This window comes from Salmo salar, chromosome ssa13 (genome assembly GCF_905237065.1).
Source record: "Salmo salar chromosome ssa13, Ssal_v3.1, whole genome shotgun sequence".
Classification (NCBI taxonomy): domain Eukaryota; kingdom Metazoa; phylum Chordata; class Actinopteri; order Salmoniformes; family Salmonidae; genus Salmo; species Salmo salar.
Genome location: NC_059454.1, coordinates 99,349,073 through 99,366,983, shown reverse-complemented (window position 1 = coordinate 99,366,983; position 17,911 = coordinate 99,349,073). Strand labels below are relative to the sequence as shown.

General features: G+C 42.0%; 1 protein-coding gene across 2 annotated transcripts in view; it reads left to right on the top strand.

Moving 5' to 3' along the window:
- cntnap3 (contactin associated protein family member 3) overlaps window positions 1–17,911 on the top strand; it is a 186,863-nt gene that overhangs the window by 44,171 nt on the left and 124,781 nt on the right. For both annotated transcript variants that reach the window (XM_045692517.1, XM_045692516.1), the window contains exon 3: window positions 17,214–17,407. In XM_045692517.1, the coding sequence (XP_045548473.1) occupies window positions 17,214–17,407 (194 nt within the window). The remainder of the gene's footprint in view (window positions 1–17,213; window positions 17,408–17,911) is intronic.

The following is a 17,911-nucleotide window of genomic DNA, read 5'->3' as shown; positions in this document are numbered from 1 at the left end:
TTGTGAAGCATTACGGTAGACCGGGTTGTGAAGCATTATGGTAGGCCGGGTTGTGAAGCATTATGGTAGGCCGGGTTGTGAAGCATTATGGTAGGCCGGGTTGTGAAGCATTATGGTAGGCCGGGTTGTGAAGCATTATGGTAGGCCGGGTTGTGAAGCATTATGGTAGGCCGGGTTGTGAACACACTGACTTTTATTTTCTCTCTTTCTCGCTCCCTCGTTCTATCCTCCAATGAAACAAAATTAGTTTACTTAATTCAACCCAGTTTCTCTCTCACTCCTTCTTTCACTATCCCCTTCTTTTTAATAACCTATTACACCCTCTCTTCTTCCTAATTATCTATCTTTCTCTTTTTCACTTTCTTATTCCCACCCTCTATCACCATTACTGTCTCTGACACTGAGGTATCCCTTTGAATACACAAAACTGTGTTTGATTCTAATTATGAGTTACTCTGTCTCATTTTTGATTGTGGAGGAGCAATTCGGACAACTTCCGTTCATCCCTTTGCTAAATGTTAATATCAGTATTTAACATTTAAATGGTTTCTTTTTTCATTTTTGTGATACTGACAGTTGTACAATTATATTGAAATATGCTTTGAAATTACATTTTGGCTGGCTAATTCCTTTTCTTGAAGTGAAATTCAACTAAGTGTAGACCATTCATTGAAATGAACTCTATAAAGAACTATTAGCTAATCATATATTGATCTATTTGTTCAATCAGCGATCCACTGTCCTCCGGTTTCATGGTCTGATTTGTCTCATCATGTCTTTGGAGAGAAACTGGTGGCCATTTTGGTCTAGTGAACATTTACCTGAACTGGCAGCTCAGCCAGATGCCAGCTTGGAATGTCCTATCAGAAAGTTCCTCCCTAATTCCAGTGTTTTCCCTCTGATGATCTGCCATGTTATTCATATGGCCATTATTAGACGGTTGGTGTCACTCAAGGCCCCACACTCTAAACAGGTATCTATTCCTTATTCATTCACTAGCAAGTGGAAAAACAGTACATTATTGATGAGTGAGTAGTCTGTTCATTAGACACGCATATGCTCTTTCCTGGAAATCTGGTATGACTCGCCAAAGTCGTGTCGGCCACAATTTCCCAATCTCCCCTCTAAAATAGACAGGGCAACACGTGGCAGTCCAGGCAAGAATGATTTAGAGTTACATCCAGAATTATTGGCACCCTTGTTAATCACTGGGGCGGCAGCGTAGTCTAGTGGTTAGAGCATAGGACTAGTAAACCGAAAGGTTGCAAGATCAAATCTCCGAGCTGACAAGGTACAAATCTGTTGTTCTTCCCCTGAACAAGGCAGGTAACCCACTGTTCCTAGGCTGTCATTGAAAATAAGAACTTGTTCTTAACTGACTTGCCTGGTAAAATTAAAAAATATGGTTACAGGTTCATCTGCCTCACCTAAACCCCATTCTTGTGGAAAGCTGCTATAGACCACCAAATGCTAACAGTCAGTATCTGGATAATATGTGTGAAATGCTTGATAATGTATGTGATATCAACAGGGTGGTATTTTTTCTGGGTGATTTCAATATTGACTTGCTTTCATCAAGCTGCCCACTTAAGAAAAAGCTTCAAACTGTAACCAGTGCCTGAAACCTGGTTCAGGTTATCAGTCAACCTACCAGGGAAGTTACAAACAGCACAGGAATGAAATCATCGACATGTATTGATCACATCTTTACTAATGCTGCAGAAAGTTGCTTTAAAGTAGTATCCAAATCCATCGTATGTAGTGATCACAATATAGTAGCCATGTCTAGGAAAACCAAAGTTCCAAAGGCTGGGCCTAATATAGTGTATAAGAGGTCATACAGTAAGTTTTGTAGTGATTCTTATGTAGATAATGTAAAGAATATTTGCTGCTCTGTGGTGTGAAATGAGGAGAAACCAGACACTGCACTTGACACATTTATGAAATTGCTTATTCCAGTTACTAATAAGCACACATCCATTAAGAAAATGACTGTAAAAACTGTTAAATCCCCTTGGATTGATGAGGAATTGAAACATTTTATGCTTTAGAGGTATGGCAAATAAGGTATGGCAAATAAGTCTGGCAGCACAACGATTGGCAAACATACAGCAAATTGAGGGAACATGTGACTAAACTGAATAAAAATAAGAAACTACACTATGAAAGAGAGATGAATGATGGTAAAAAAAACTTTGGAGCACCTTAAATGAACATTTGGTCAAAAAGGCTAAATCAGCTCCATCATTCATGGAATCAGATGGCTCACAAACCCACTGATATTGCCAACTTCTTTAATGATTTGCCAGCAACAAATGCTGACACTACACATCCAAGTATATCTGACCAAATTATGAAAGACAAGCATTGTAATTTTGAAATCGGTAAAGTGAGTGTGGAAGAGGTGAAAAAAAGCCACCCGGGTCTGTCAACTTGGATGGAAATTACTGACGATAATAGCGGACAATATTGCCACTCCTATTTACCATATTTTCAATTTAAGCCTACTAGAAAGTGTGTGCCCTCAGGCCTGGAGGGAAGCAAAAGTCATTCCGCTTTGAGTAAAGCCAGTGAGTCTATGTATGCGGATGACTTAAATCAAATCACATTTTATTGGTCATATACACATGGTTAGCAGATGTTATTGCGAGTGTATTGAAATGCTTGTGTTTCTTGGTCCAACAGTGCAGTGATATCTAACAATTCCAGAACAACTACCTAATACACACAATACATATAAATATATGGATGAGCAATGACAGAGCGGCATAGTCAAGATGTAATAGATGGTATAAAATACAGCATATACAGTTGAAGTCCTAAGTTTACATACACTTAGGTTGGAGTCATTCAAACTCATTTTTCAACCACTCCACAAATTTCTTGTAAACAAACTATAGTTTTGGCAAGTCGGTTAGGACATCTACTTTGTGCATGTGTAACCGATGTGAAATGGCTAGTTAGTTAGCGGTGGTGCGCGCTAATAGCGTTTCAATCGGTGACGTCACTCGCTCTGAGACCTGAAGTGGTTGTTCCCCTTGCGTTGCAAGAGCTGCGGCTTTTGTGGCGAGATGGGTAACGATGCTTTGTGGGTGTCAGTTGTTGATGTGTGCAAGGGTCCCTGGTTCGAGCCCAGGTTGGGGCGAAGAGAGAGACGGAACCTACACAGTTACATTGATGCTGTTGACCCAGATCATTGGTTGCTGCGGAAAAGGAGGAGGTCAAAAGGGGGGTGAGTGTAATCGATGTGAAATGGCTAGTTCGTTAGCGGTGGTGCGCGCTAACAGCGTTTCAATCGGTGACGTCACTCGCTCTGAGTCCTGAAGTGGTTGTTCCCCTTGCGTTGCAAGAGCTGCGGCTTTTGTGGCGAGATGGGTAACGATGGTTCGTGGGTGTCAGTTGTTGATGTGTGCAAGGGTCCCTGGTTCGAGCCCAGGTTGGGGCGAAGAGAGGGACGGAACCTACACAGTTATACATGACACAAGTAATTTTTCCAACAATTGTTTACAGACTATACAGATTATTTCACTGTATCAAAATTCCAGTGGGTGAGAAGTTTACATACACTAAGTTTATTGTACCTTTTAAACAGCTTGGACAATTCCAGAAAATGATGTCATGGCTTTAGAAGCTTCTGATAGGCTAATTGACATCATTTGAGTCAATTGGAGGTGTGCCTATGGATGTATTTCAAGGCCTACCTTCAAATTCAGTGCCTCTTTGCTTGACATCATGGGAAAATCTAAAGAAATCAGCCAAGACCTCAGAAAAAAAATTGTAGACCTCCACAAGTCTCGTTCATCCTTAGGAGCAATTTCCAAACGCCTGAAGATACATTGTTCAGCTGTACAAACAATAGTACGCAAGTATAAACACCATGGGACCACGCAGCCATCACACCGCTCAGGAAGGAGACACGTTCTGTCTCCTAGAGATGAACATACTTTGGTGCGAAAAGTGCAAATCAATCCCAGAACAACAGCAAAGGACCTTGTGAAGATGCTGGAGGAAACCGGTACAAACATATCTTTATCCACAGTGAAACGAGTCCTAAATCGACATAACCTGAAAGGCCGCTCAGCAAGGAAGAAGCCACTGCTCCAAAACCGCCATAAAAAAGCCAGACTACGGTTTGCAAATGCACATGGGGACAAAGATCGTACTTTTTGGAGTAATATCCTCTGGTCTGATGAAATAAAAATAGAACTGTTTGGCCATAATGACCATCGTTATGTTTGGAGGAAAAAGGGGGACGCTTGCAAGCCGAAGAACACCATCCCAACTGTGAAGCATGGGGTGGCAGCATCATGTTGTGGGGGTGCTTTGCTGCAGGAGGGACTGGTGCACTTCACAAAATAGATGGAATCATGAGGCAGGAAAATTATGTGGATATATTGAAGCAACATCTCAAGACATCTGTCAGGAAGTTAAAGCTTGGTCGCAAATGGGTCTTCCAAATGGACAATGACCCCAAGCATACTTCCAAAGTTGTGGCAAAATGGCTTAATCTTACATCTAGAATCTAGGGTGGTTGTTGTCCTTGATGATCTTTTTGGCCTTCAGGTGCTGTAGGTGTCCTGAAGGGCAGGTAGTTTGCCCCCGGTGATGCGTTGTGCAGACAGCACCACCCTTTGGAGAGCCTTGCAGTCGTGGGCGGTGCAGTTGCCGTACCAGGCGGTGATGCAGCCCGACAGGATGCTCTCAATTGTGCATCTGTAGAAGTTTGAAGGTTTTAGGTGACAAGACAAATTTCTTCAGCCTCCCAAGGTTGAAGAGGCGCTGTTGAGCCTTCTTCACCACCTTGTCTGTGTAGGTAGACCATTTCAGTTTGTCCGTGGTATTTACATAGAGGAAATTAAAACTTTCCACCTTCTCCTCTGCTGTCCTATCGATGTGGATAGGGGGGTGCTCCCTCTGCTGTTTCCTGAAGTCCACGATCATCTCCTTTGTTTTGTTGACATTGAGTGAGAGGTTGTTTTCCTGACACCATACTCTGAGTGCCCTCACCACCTCCTTGTAGGCTGTCTCATTGTTGTTGGTAATCAAGCCTACTACTGTTGTGTCATCTGCAAACTTGATGATTGAGTTGGAAGCGTGCATGGCCACACAGGCATGGTGAACAGGCAGAATAGGAGGGGGCTGAGCATGCACCCTTGTGGGGCCACAGTGTTGAAGATCAGAAAAGTGGAGGTGTTGTTTCCTACCTTCACCACCTGAGGGCAGCCCGTCAGGAAGTCCAGGACCCAATTGCGCAGGGCGGGGTTGAGACCCAGGGCCTCAGGCTTAATGATGAGCTTGGAGGGTACTATGGTGTTGCATCCGGAGCTATGGTCAATGAACAACATTCTTACATGGTTATTTGTCTTGTCCAGATGGGATAGGGCAGTGTGCAGTGTGATGCAAGACGTCGGTGTCCGTGACGTGGCTGACTTTCATTTTGTAGTCTGTGATTTTCTGTAGACCCAGCCACATATGTCTCGGGTCTGTCTCGTTGAATTGCGACATCACTTTGTCACTATACTGACATTTCGCTTGTTTGATTGCCTTGCGGAAGGAATAACTACACTGTTTGTATTCGGCCATATCCCCAGTCACCTTTCCATGATTAACGATTTATCCACGGTTTTTGGTTAGGGTAGGTTTTAATAGTCGTAGTAGGTACAACATCTCCTATACACTTCCTTATAAACTCACTCACTGAATCAGCGTATACGTCGATATTATTCTCTGAGGCTACCCGGAACATGTTCCAGTCCGCTTGATCAAAACAATCTTGAAGCGTGGATTCCGATTGGTCAGTCCAGCAATGAATAGCACTGGTACATCCTGTTTGAGTTTCTGCCCATAGGAAGGGAGGAGCAAAGGTTTTTGCCGAAAGGAGGGCGAGGGAGGGCCTTGTTTGCATCGTGAAAGTTAGAGTAGCAGTGATCCTATAAGGGCACAAGATGAGACCCAGATGCAGACACAGGAGGCAGATGGTTAGAGTCCAAGATGTTTATTAACAATCCAAAAGGGGTAGGCAAGAGAATGGTCGTGGACAGGCAAAAGGTTAAAACCAATTCAGAATTCCAGAGGTACAGAATGGCATGCAGGCTCGAGGTCAGGGCAGGCAGAATGGTCAGGCAGGCGGGAATGGAGTAAAAACCGGGAGGACTAGTAAAAGAGAATAGAAAAGCAGCAGCATAGGAAAAACACGCTGGTTGACTTGAACATACAAGACGAACTGGCACATAGAGACAGGAAACACAGGGATAAATACACCAGGGAAAATAAGCGACACCTGGAGGGGGTGGAGACAATCACAAGGACAGGTGAAACAGATCAGGGCATGACAGATCCAATGTTTTTCTAGCGCAAGTGCTACTGTCAATATGCTGATAGAATTTAGGTAGCCTTGTTCTCAAATTTGCTTTGTTTAAATCCCCAGCTACAATAAATGCAGCCTCAGGATTTATGGTTTGCAGTTTGCATAAAGCCCAGTGAAGTTCCTTGAGGGCTGTTGTGGTTTCGGCTTGAGGGGGGATATACACGGCTGTGACAATAACCAATGAAAATTCCCTTGGGGGATACTACGGTCAGCATTTGATTGAGGAATTCTAGGTCAGGTGAACAAAGGACTTGAGTTCCCATATGTTGTTACAATTACACCACGAGTCGTTAATCATGAAACATACACCCCCGCCCTTATTCTCCCTGGAGTGATGTTTATTCCTGTCGGCGCGACGCACAAATAATCTAGGTGACTGTACCGACTCCGACAGCATATCCAGAGAGAACCATGTTTCTGTGAAACAGAGTATGTTACAATCCCTGATGTCTCTCTGGAAAGCAACCTTTGCCCTAATGTTGTCTACCTTGTTATCTAGAGACATTAGCGAGTAATATACTTGGAAGCGGTGGGTGGTGTGCGCGCCTCCGAAGTCTGACCAGAAGACCACTCCGTCTACATCTTCTCCGGCGGCGTTGTTTTGGGTCAGCCTCTGGAATCTGTTCAAGTGCCCTGGGTGGTTTTCGAACAAAGGATCCGCTTCGGGAAAGTTGTATTCCTGGTCGTAATGCTGATAAGTTGACGTTGCTCTGATATCCAATAGTTCTTCCCAGCTGTGTGTAATAACACTTAAGATTTTCTGGGCTAACAATATAAGAAATAATACAGAAAAAAAACTAAATACTGCAAAGTTTCCTAAGGACTAGAAGCGAGGCAGCCCTTTCTGTCGGCGTCATCTTATCTGTTTATCTGTTTAACAGTATACATGTCAACTACTACAGTGACTGAAATGGCTGCAACAATTAACAAAGTTAGTTTCAGAATGGGTGGCAAGGAATAAGTTAGTCCTAAATATTTGAAAAACTAAAAGCATTTCATTTGGGACAAATAATTCACTAAACCCTAAACCTCAACTAAATTTTGTAATGAATAATGTGGAAATTGAGCAAATTGAGGTGACTAAACTGCCTGCAGTAACCCTGGATTGTAAACTGTCATGGTCAAAACATGTAGATACAACAGTAGCTAAGATGGGGTAGAAGTCTGTCCACAATAAAGCGCTACTCTGCCATCTTAACAACACTATCAACAAGGCAGGTCCTACGGGTCCTAGTTTTGTCTCACCTGGACTACTGTTCAGTCGTGTGGTCAGGTGCCACAAAGGACTTGGAAAATTACAACTGGCTCAGAACAGAGCAGTACGGCTGGCACTTAAATGTACACGGGTACAGTAGCTTACATTAGTGATATGCATGTCAATTAGAGGTCGACCGATTATGATTTTTCAACACCGGTACCGATTTATTGGAGGGCCAAAAAAAGCCGGTACCGATTAATCTGCCTATTTTTTTTTTACATGTATTTGTAATAATGACAATTACAATAATACTGAATGAACACTTATTTTAACTTAATATAATACATAAATGAAATCAATTTAGCCTCAAATAAATAATGAAATATGTTCAATGTGGTTTAAATAATGCAAAAACAGTGTTGGAGAAGAAAGTAAAAGTGCAATATGTGCCATGTAAGAAAGCTAACGTTTAAGTGCCTTGCTCAGAACATGGGAACATATGAAAGCTGGTGGTTCCTTTTAACATGAGTCTTCAATATTCCCAGGTAAGAAGTTTTAGGTTGTAGTTATTATAGGAATTATAGGACTATTTCTCTCTATACGAATTGTATTTCATATACCTTTGACTATTGGCTGTTCTTATAGGCACTTTAGTATTGCCAGTGTAACAGTATAGCTTCCGTCCCTCTCCTCGCTCCTACCTGGGCTCGAACCAGGAACACATCGACAACAGCCACCCTCGAAGCAGCGTTACCCATGTAGAGCAAGGGGAACAACTACTCCAAGTCTCAGAGCGAGTGACGTTTGAAACGCTATTAGCGCGCACCCGCTAACTAGCTAGCCATTTGACATCGGTTACACCAGCATAATCTTGGGAGTTGACAGGCTTGAAGTCATAAACAGCGCAATGCATTGCAAAGAGCTGCTGGCAAAATGCACGAAAGTGCTGTTTGAATGAATGCTTACGAGCTTGCTGGTGCCTACCACTGCTCAGTCAGACTGCTCTATCAAATCATAGACTTAATTATAATATAATAAACACACAGAAATATGAGCCTTAGGTCATTAATATGGTCGAATCCGGAAACTATCATCTCGAAAACAAAACGTTTTTTTCTTTCAGTGAAATACGGAACCGGTCCATATTTTATCTAACGGGTGGCATCCCTAAGTCTAAATATTCCTGTTACATTGCACAACCTTCAATAGTATGTCATAATTACGTAAAATTCTGGCAAATTAGTTCGCAACGAGCCAGGCAATGAACGCAAGAGCAGTGACACAATTTCATGTTAGCAGGCAATATTCACTAAATATGCAGGTTTAAAAATATATACTTGTGTATTGATTTTAAAGAAAGGCATTGATGTTTATGGTTAGGTACATTGGTGCAACGACAGTGCTTTTTTCGAAAATGCGCTTGTTAAATCATCACCCCTTTAGTCGAAGTAGGCTGTGATTCGATGAGAAATTAATAGGCACCGCATCGATTATATGCAACGCAGGACACGATAGATAAACTAGTAATATCATCAACCATGTGTAGTTAACTAGTGATTATGTTAAGATTGATAGTTTTTTATAAGATAAGTTTAATGCTAGCTAGCAACTTACCTTGGCTTCTTCCTGCCCTCGCGTAACAGGTAGTCAGCCTGCCATGCAGGCTCCTCGTGGAGTGCAATGTAAGGCAGGTGGTTAGAGCGTTGGACTAGTAACCAGAAGGTTGCAAAAACGAATCCCTGAATAAGGCAGTTAACCCCTGTTCCTAGGCCGTCATTGAAAATAAGAATGTGTTCTTAATCTGACTTGCCTAGTTAAATAAACAAGTAAAAGAAAAAGATCGGCAAATAGGTGGCCAAAAATACCGATTACCGATTGTTATGAAAACTTGAAATCGGCCCTAATTAATCAGCCATTCCGGTTAATCGGTCGACCTCTAATGTCAATCTCTCATGGCTCAAAGTGGAGGAGAGATTGACTTCATCACTACTTGTTTTTGAAAGTAGTGTTGACAAGCTGAGTGCACCGAGCTGTCTGTTTTAAAATTTTAAACTACTAGCACACAGCTCGAACACCCATGCATACCACACAAGACAAGTCACTAGAGTTCTCTTCACAATCCCCAAGTCCAGAACAGGCTATGGTATGGGAGGTGCACAGTGCTACATACTGTAGAGCCATGACTACGTGGAACTCTATTCCACATCAGGTAACTGATGCAAACAGTAGAATCTCTTAAAAAATAGATATAAATACATCTTATGGAACGGCAGGGACTGTGAAGAGAACACACACACACACACACAGACACACATACTTACACACACAGGTACAGACACACATACTTACACACACGCTAGCATACACACACTACACACACGTACATTGTGATATTGTTCTATGGCGGTATTATACATTTTGTATTGTAGATATGTAATGGTGTTTTATATTTTGTTTTAAATATAATGTAAGTGCCTTAATGTGTTTTGACCCCAGGAAGAGGAGCTGCTGCCTTGGCAGCAATAATAAATACAAATAATAAATACAAACATAAAGATGAGCAAAAAAGACTGTATGAAATAAATAATACAAATACCAAGCTATATTGTGTTGTCCTAAAAGTGCACAGTTTGTATTATTTTGTACTAATACAATTACTCTGAGAAAGAGATTTTGTTTAACAAGTTTTAAAAAAGTACTGTATGTGTCAAAATGATTGGCACCCCTAAAGAGTCTTATAAATAATGATGAACTAAATAAAATCTACATTAACATTCTACTTAAATGAACTGTGTTGTGGCCTTCCATAGCTTCCTTTTTCACTGGGGTATAAAAAGGAGGTAACACACATGTAAAATTGATTTGTCATCCATCAGCATGGGAAATAGCAAAGAACTCACAAATAAAAATATTCTAATTGTGGTTGACTTTCATAAATGAGGAAATGGGTGCAAAAAAATCGACTGAAAAAAAACAAATATACCACTTACTACCATTAGGGCAACAATTATGAAATTTAAAACCACTGGAATAGTGCTAAACTTGCCTGGTATTGGATGCATGTGTATCTTGTCCCCACGCACAGTGAGGACGATATTTTTGAACGCAAAGAAAAGTGGTCACATTTGGAGAATTACAGAACTTGGTCGTATCTTGGGGTCACCAATTCTCCAAATCTACAATGAGACGCCATCTCCATGCCAATAGGCTCTTTGTAAGGGTTGCCATAAAAAAGCCTTTATTGAGAACAACCAACACATGTAAACAACTGGAGTTACAAAATTGCTCTGACCACACACACCAGAGGTGGGTTTGGCCTCGAAAGAAGGATGCATATGCAGAAGATAACAAGGGCCCCTTGGTATGTGGTTAAGGTCAACTGCATTATGAACTCTACAAAGTACCAGGACATTTTACCCAAAACCCTGGTTGCCTCTGCAAAGAGGCTGAAACTTGGCCGCAAGTGGATCTTCCAGCAAGACAATGACCCCAAGCACACATCAAAATCCACAAAGAAAATGGTTAATTGACCACAAAATCAACATTAGCAATGGCCATCTCAGTCTCGAGACTTGAACCTCATTGGAAACCGGTGGTTTGAATTGAACAGGGCAGTCCACAAGCACAGACCGAAGGACATCAAGGATCTGGACAGATTCTGTATGGAGGAATGGTCTAAGATCCCTCCCAATGTGTTCTCCAATCTCATAAAACATTATAGAAAAAGTGCCGTTACCCTCGCAAGGGGAGGGTGGACAAATATTGAAAACTAGGCACCAATAATATTTAAAAATATATATTTGTTAACCAAAATATATATTTTTTATTAATTAATTGTTGGACATAAAAGACTGTAAAAACAACAGAAATATGTTCCAACGTATTAATAAATAGATATGTGGTCGTATACAGGGGCGGCAGGTAGCTTAGAGGTTAGCACGTTGGACTAGCAACCAAAAGATTGCAAGATCGAATCCGTGAGCTGACAAGGTAAAAGTCTGTCGTTCTTCCCCTGAACAAGGCAGTTAACCCACTGTTCCTAGGCTGTCATTGAAAATAAGAAATTCTTCTTAACTGACTTGCCTATTTAAATAAAGGGGGAAAAAATTTAAATAAATACATGTAAGCAAGGTTTGAAATTGTGTTTTAGTCAAATATTATATCTGTTTGGGCTTCTTGTGGATACATTTACAGTCTAGAAATGATTTTTGAATTATGTTCCAGCCTCCTGTCCATCCGCTCAATAAAAAAATGGTCCTGTGGCTCAATCTAGTGGATGATACCTGGAATAGGGTGCCATTTTGGACGCACCCCATAACAGGAAGAGGAGAAAAGTCTGAGTGATTTTATCTTCCTGGTTGGAAGGCCTGTCATACACAACATGACCAAATCTAAAGACAAGAGGGTAGAGATTTATTGGAACAGAGAGTAAAGGGATAATTCAATTTAGAAACCCTACAGCTACATTGGTGACTCGTGATGGAATTCACCACTGATCTGTGAAGAAAAGAAAAGTTGTATTTTGTAGAACCTTAGAAAATGATAGTGTTTGCAGTACTGTGTGATTCCACTCACTGTGGTAACCAACCATGGCTCTCTCTGTGGGGTACTTCTGACAAGGCAAATCATAACATAATTTCAACCAGTTTACAAGGTTGTGATGACATTATTTCAACAAGTTTTTCCCACTGGGTAGTAGATATGGCATTAGAGAAATGTACCACAATTTGTCACCGAAAAAACAACAACATTTGCCTATGAAAAACTCAAATAGTTAGTGTTGATTATGGACAAATGATTAGATGCCACTGATAATGTTTATATTTTCAGACTTTTAGTCAGATACAGTGCCTTCAGAAAATATTCATACCCCTTGACTTATTCCAAATGTTGTTGTGTTACAGCCTGAATTAAAATGTATTAAATATATTTGTTTTCTCACCCATCTACACACAATACCCCATAATGACAAAGTGAAAACGTGTTTTTAGAAATTTTTGCAGATTTATTGAAAATCAAATGCAGAAATATCAAATATTCACACCCCTGAATCAATACTTTGTAGAAGCAACTTTGGCGATTGCAGCTTGGAGTCGTCTTGGGCATGTCTGTATCAGCTTTGCACATCTGGATTTGGGGATTTTCTCCCATTCTTTCATGTAGATTTACTGAAGCTTTGTTAAGTTAGATGTGGGGTGGTGGTGAACAGTGATGTTCAAGTCTTTTCACAGATTTTCAATGGGATTTAAGTCTGGCTTTGGCTGTGCCACTCAAGGACTTTCACATTGTTGTTCTGAAGCCATTCCAGCGTTGCTTTGGCTGTATGCTTGGGGTCATTGTGCTGTTGGAACGGTAACCTTTGCCCTAGTCTATGGTAATTTGCCTCTGAAGCAGGTTCTGATCAAGGAATTGCCTGTATTTGACTCCAGTCATTGTTCCCTCTATCCTTACCAGTGTCCCAGTCCCTGCTGCTGAAAAGCATCCCCATAGCATGATGCTGCCACCCTCATGCTTCACGGTAGGGATGGTGTTAGACGGGTGAAGAGCTGTCCCTGGTTTTCTCCAGACAGCGTTTTACATTCATGCCAAAGGGTTACATTTGTCTCATCAGACCACAGAATATTTTGCCATATCTCAGGGTCTTTCACGTTTCTTTTTCCAGGTGTGCTGTCATGTGCCTTTTTCTCAGGATAGGCTTCCATCTGGCCACTCTCCCTTAAAGCCCAGATTGATGAAGTGCTGTTGTCCTTGTGGCAGGTTCTCCCATCTCAGCCAAGGAACTCTGTAGTTCTGTCGAAGTGGTCATTATGTTCTTGGTCACCTCCCTGGCCAAGATCCTTCTTGCCCGGTTGCTCAGTTTGGTCAGACAGCCAGCGCTAGGCAGAATCTGGGTAGTTCCATATTTTTTTCAATTTCCCAATGATGGAGACCACTGTGCTCTTGGAAACTTTCAACAATCTATAAATCAATTTGGAATGTCATAGCAGAGGCGTGTGGATAATTATGTAAATGAGATCTCACTGTATTTCATTTTAAATACATTAGCAAAAATGTCTAAAAACATGTTTTCACTTTGTCATTATGGGGTATTGTGTGTAGGCGGGTGATTTTTAATTTATTTTTTTTTTTAATCCATTTTGAATTCATGCTGTAACACCAACAAATGTGGAATAAGTTAAGGAATATGAATGTCTGAATACAGTGTATATCATTGTTGTTTATTTGAATGGGCAGCAGCATAGCGGTGGTATAATGACCATATTCCTGACCCTACATTAACCCTAATAACCATGCACAGTGGGAAAAGCAGCAGCCCTGTCCGTTCCAGTCAGGGACTAAAGAGAAGATCAGGGGAGATTTCCTTCATTTGAACAGACAGCACTGCAGACAGAGAGGGAGAACACAATGGGAATCCAGGGATATGTCCCAAATGGTATCATATTCCCCACTACTTTTGAGCCCTGGTCCATTGATTGCACTAAATATGGAATAGGGTTCCATTTGGAACGCAGCCCCATACAGGCCTTCCCAGCAACCATTAGCAGCCATTAGCCTTCCCGTGGTAGCAATAATTGCCCATTTTCAAGACAGAATAAAAATATGAATGTGTTAATTGCTTGAAAAAAAACACCCCTTTATTCTGTCTCTGGTTTGCGTCCCAAATGGCACCCTGTTATTATAGTGCTTTACTTTTTTCCCTATGTAGTGCACTACTTTTGACCAGGGCCAGAGTCTTCATAGCTGGATACCCTCCTGGTATTGTGTATTCTGCTCCTCTTTGTCTCCCCTGCATGCTCTCTCTGCTCTCTATTCCATCACCAGTAATGAACAAAGGTCAACGTGTTCGCTCTCCCTCTCATCGCTGTGTCAATGGCAATGTCTGTCTGCTACTAAAGTTAAGTACTTATTAAACCAGGCCTTTCACTGCCTCATGTCCTAAATGCCAACCCATACAGGCAGCTTGTTGCCTTAACCCGGACCAGACCAGACAGTAGTGTGAGTACAACCAACAGACGGTTATATAAACGGTAAAGTAGGAATATAAAGGGCCCCATCACTTTGAGTCCAGAAGGAATTAACCACAGGTCAATATACACAAATGTACGTAGTATATGTGTATAGTATTTTACTAGATTATATTTGGTGCAGGTGCCGAAGGATGTAATTTAATAGAACCTTACATGTAGGCTACGTAATATGTGTAGTGTGCAAGTGCACACTTTGAGTGAAGTGTGGAGAATCAGGGGAATCTGGTCCCTAAGTCCCTGTGGGGTTCCTGGAGACTATTTGCGTCAGCTTAGTTAGATGACATCAACTTGGTACCAAATGTTAAATGGTCTTTAACCTCGGTGTCTTTTGTGTTGGGTACTTAAAAGGCTCTGTGTGTTCTCTCTCTGTATAGAGTAAGGCATGCTGCAGCTTATTGGGGCATTTCTATTGGCAGCTGCGGTATGAGTCATTTCTGTGCTAGGCCCTCTAGCTGTCTTGTGTTCTGTCTTTTGCCGACCCTGCTGGAAACCTGGGCACCTCCTCTAGACAGCTCTGCTCCCGTTCTGTCCATCTGGCGTCCGGGGCTCTGAGGCTGCACTTTGGCCCGACTCAGCACTTTATGCTTCCCTTCTCTCACAGACATTAGCACACTTCTCATCCTGTCGTCCCTCCTTTCTCACGGTGGCGTCTCCATTCTACAGAGTGCCATTTCATCCGACTGGCTTTCCTCTCTCCCTCCTCCTCATGTCTCTATCCGGCTGGTTTCCCTCTCTCCCTCCTCCTCATGTCTCTATCCGGCTGGTTTCCCTCTCTCCCTCCTCCTCATGTCTCTATCCGGCTGGTTTCCCTCTCTCCCTCCTCCTCATCATGTCTCTATCCGGCTGGTTTCCCTCTCTCCCTCCTTCTCATGTCTCTATCCGGCTGGTTTCCCTCTCTCCCTCCTCCTGGCTCTTGCAGAAGCCACATGCCTGTTCCTGGTCCACAACCTGTTGTGATGTTTCATGGAATAGGTCACTCTGTTGATCATATTGCTCTATTTTTCTTCTATCTACATTAACATGAACGTTTGGTCATTTACCAGACGCTCTTTTCTAAAGCCACTTAGTCGGTACATTCAACTAAGGTAGGTAAGACAACCATATATCACAGTCATTGCAAGTAAAATCTTCCCCCCAAAAAGCAGCTGATGGTACTGCACTTGACAAGTGTCTGTTTAGGGGATTGACTCTATAAACTACTGCAGTCATGACCATGCAGAGCTCCAGCTTGAGTGGTTACTTTAATGTGAATCCCATGAGAGACTTGGACACTTTCTGCACATTTTAACCAGTTGCATGATAGAAACTGCTCTTCTTTATCATACAATGGAGAGTGACCCCTGCTCACAAAATGGCCCTGAATGTCAATGACACCTGGGAAGTATTTCTCTCGTGTTTGTATGTCTTGAAATAAACATCAGGTTGTGTGCACAGTACCTGATGGCGGATCATGCATCCTCGTTTTGCCACCAGCTCTGTAATGGATGTAGATGTTTTCAGGTTAGGTCTCGCAGTGCAAGGCTGCTTCAATCCCACTGATGATATACACTGTACTGCTTCATTCCCACTGAGGATATACACTGTACTGCTTCATTCCCACTGAGGATATACACTGTACTGCTTCATTCCCACTGAGGATATACACTGTACTGCTTCATTCCCACTGAGCATATACACTGTACTGCTTCATTCCCAATGAGGATATACACTGTACTGCTTCATTCCCAATGAGGATATACACTGTACTTCTTCATTCCCACTGAGGATATACACTGTACTGCTTCATTCCCGCTGAGGATATACACTGTACTGCTTCATTCCCGCTGAGGATATACACTGTACTGCTTCATTCCCACTGAGGATATACACTGTACTGCTTCATTCCCACTGAGGATATACACTGTACTGCTTCATTCCCACTGAGGATATACACTGTACTGCTTCATTCCCAATGAGGATATACACTGTACTGCTTCATTCCCAATGAGGATATACACTGTACTGCTTCATTCCCACTGAGGATATACACTGTACTGATCATGTACACTGAGGATATACACTGTACTGCTTCATTCCCAATGAGGATATACACTGTACTGCTTCATTCCCAATGAGGATATACACTGTACTGCTTCATTCCCACTGAGGATATACACTGTACTGCTTCATTCCCAATGAGGATATACACTGTACTGCTTCATTCCCATTGAGGATATACACTGTACTGCTTCATTCCCAATGAGGATATACACTGTACTGCTTCATTCCCACTGAGGAAATACACTGTACTGCTTCATTCCCACTGAGGATATACACTGTACTGCTTCATTCCCAATGAGGATATACACTGTACTGATCATGTACACTGTGCTGTATGTGTACACTGATTATGTCTTACGCATGTGCTCCTCTTAAATGGTTCACGGTAACACTTTATTTTGAGAGGCACAATGCTGCTCAACAATCTATTAATAGATTATTATTATTATAAACAATAAATTACATGTTTGATAATCTCCATTGAAAATGCTCTTTAGTTTACTATTAGGCTTAATCTGTGTCAGAGAAACCTTCCCAAAGAATTACAATATGTGGTATCTCTGTGCGGTATTTCCTGCAGGTGCTGGAGGCTGGGCTCCTGTGGAGTCTAATAAGTACCAGTGGTTGGAGGTGGACCTGGGGGAGCGGACAGAGATCACAGCCGTGGCCACGCAGGGTCGCTACGGCAGCTCAGACTGGGTCTCCTCCTTCCTCCTCATGTTCAGCGACACGGGCTGCAACTGGAAACAGTACCGCCAGGAGGACAACATCCGGGTAAGTCAGTGGGACAAGACCATAATGGCTGTGTATAAAATGGAATATTTTGCCATCCTTTTCCCTGTATAGTGTGCTACGTTTTACCAGGGCTACCCTCGGCTCCCAGGCTCACGTTGTGGCGAGGTGAAAGCTAGCGGCAGAGCCTAGACGAGGGCTCTGGTCAAATGTAGCACACTATATAGGGAATAGGGAGCCATTTCAGACGCAGACCAGTACACCATGTAGCCAACTCACAAATAGACTCATAAGAGTCCTTTCACTATCAATGAATAATAGATGAAACACCGGAAGGCAGGAACAGCTCAGTTTAGCTCTGTACTGTTGACTGAGGTAATTATTAGATGTAGCTGCTTTTTAGTGCTACCATCCTTGTTACTTGTTTTCTGTACCAAATAACATTCTGATCATTTTAGCTGACATGAGGAGGAGAAAATTAGAAAGATTGTCAATTCAATTAATGTATTTCACAACTACAGTACTCTCATCTACTCGCAGTTTGAC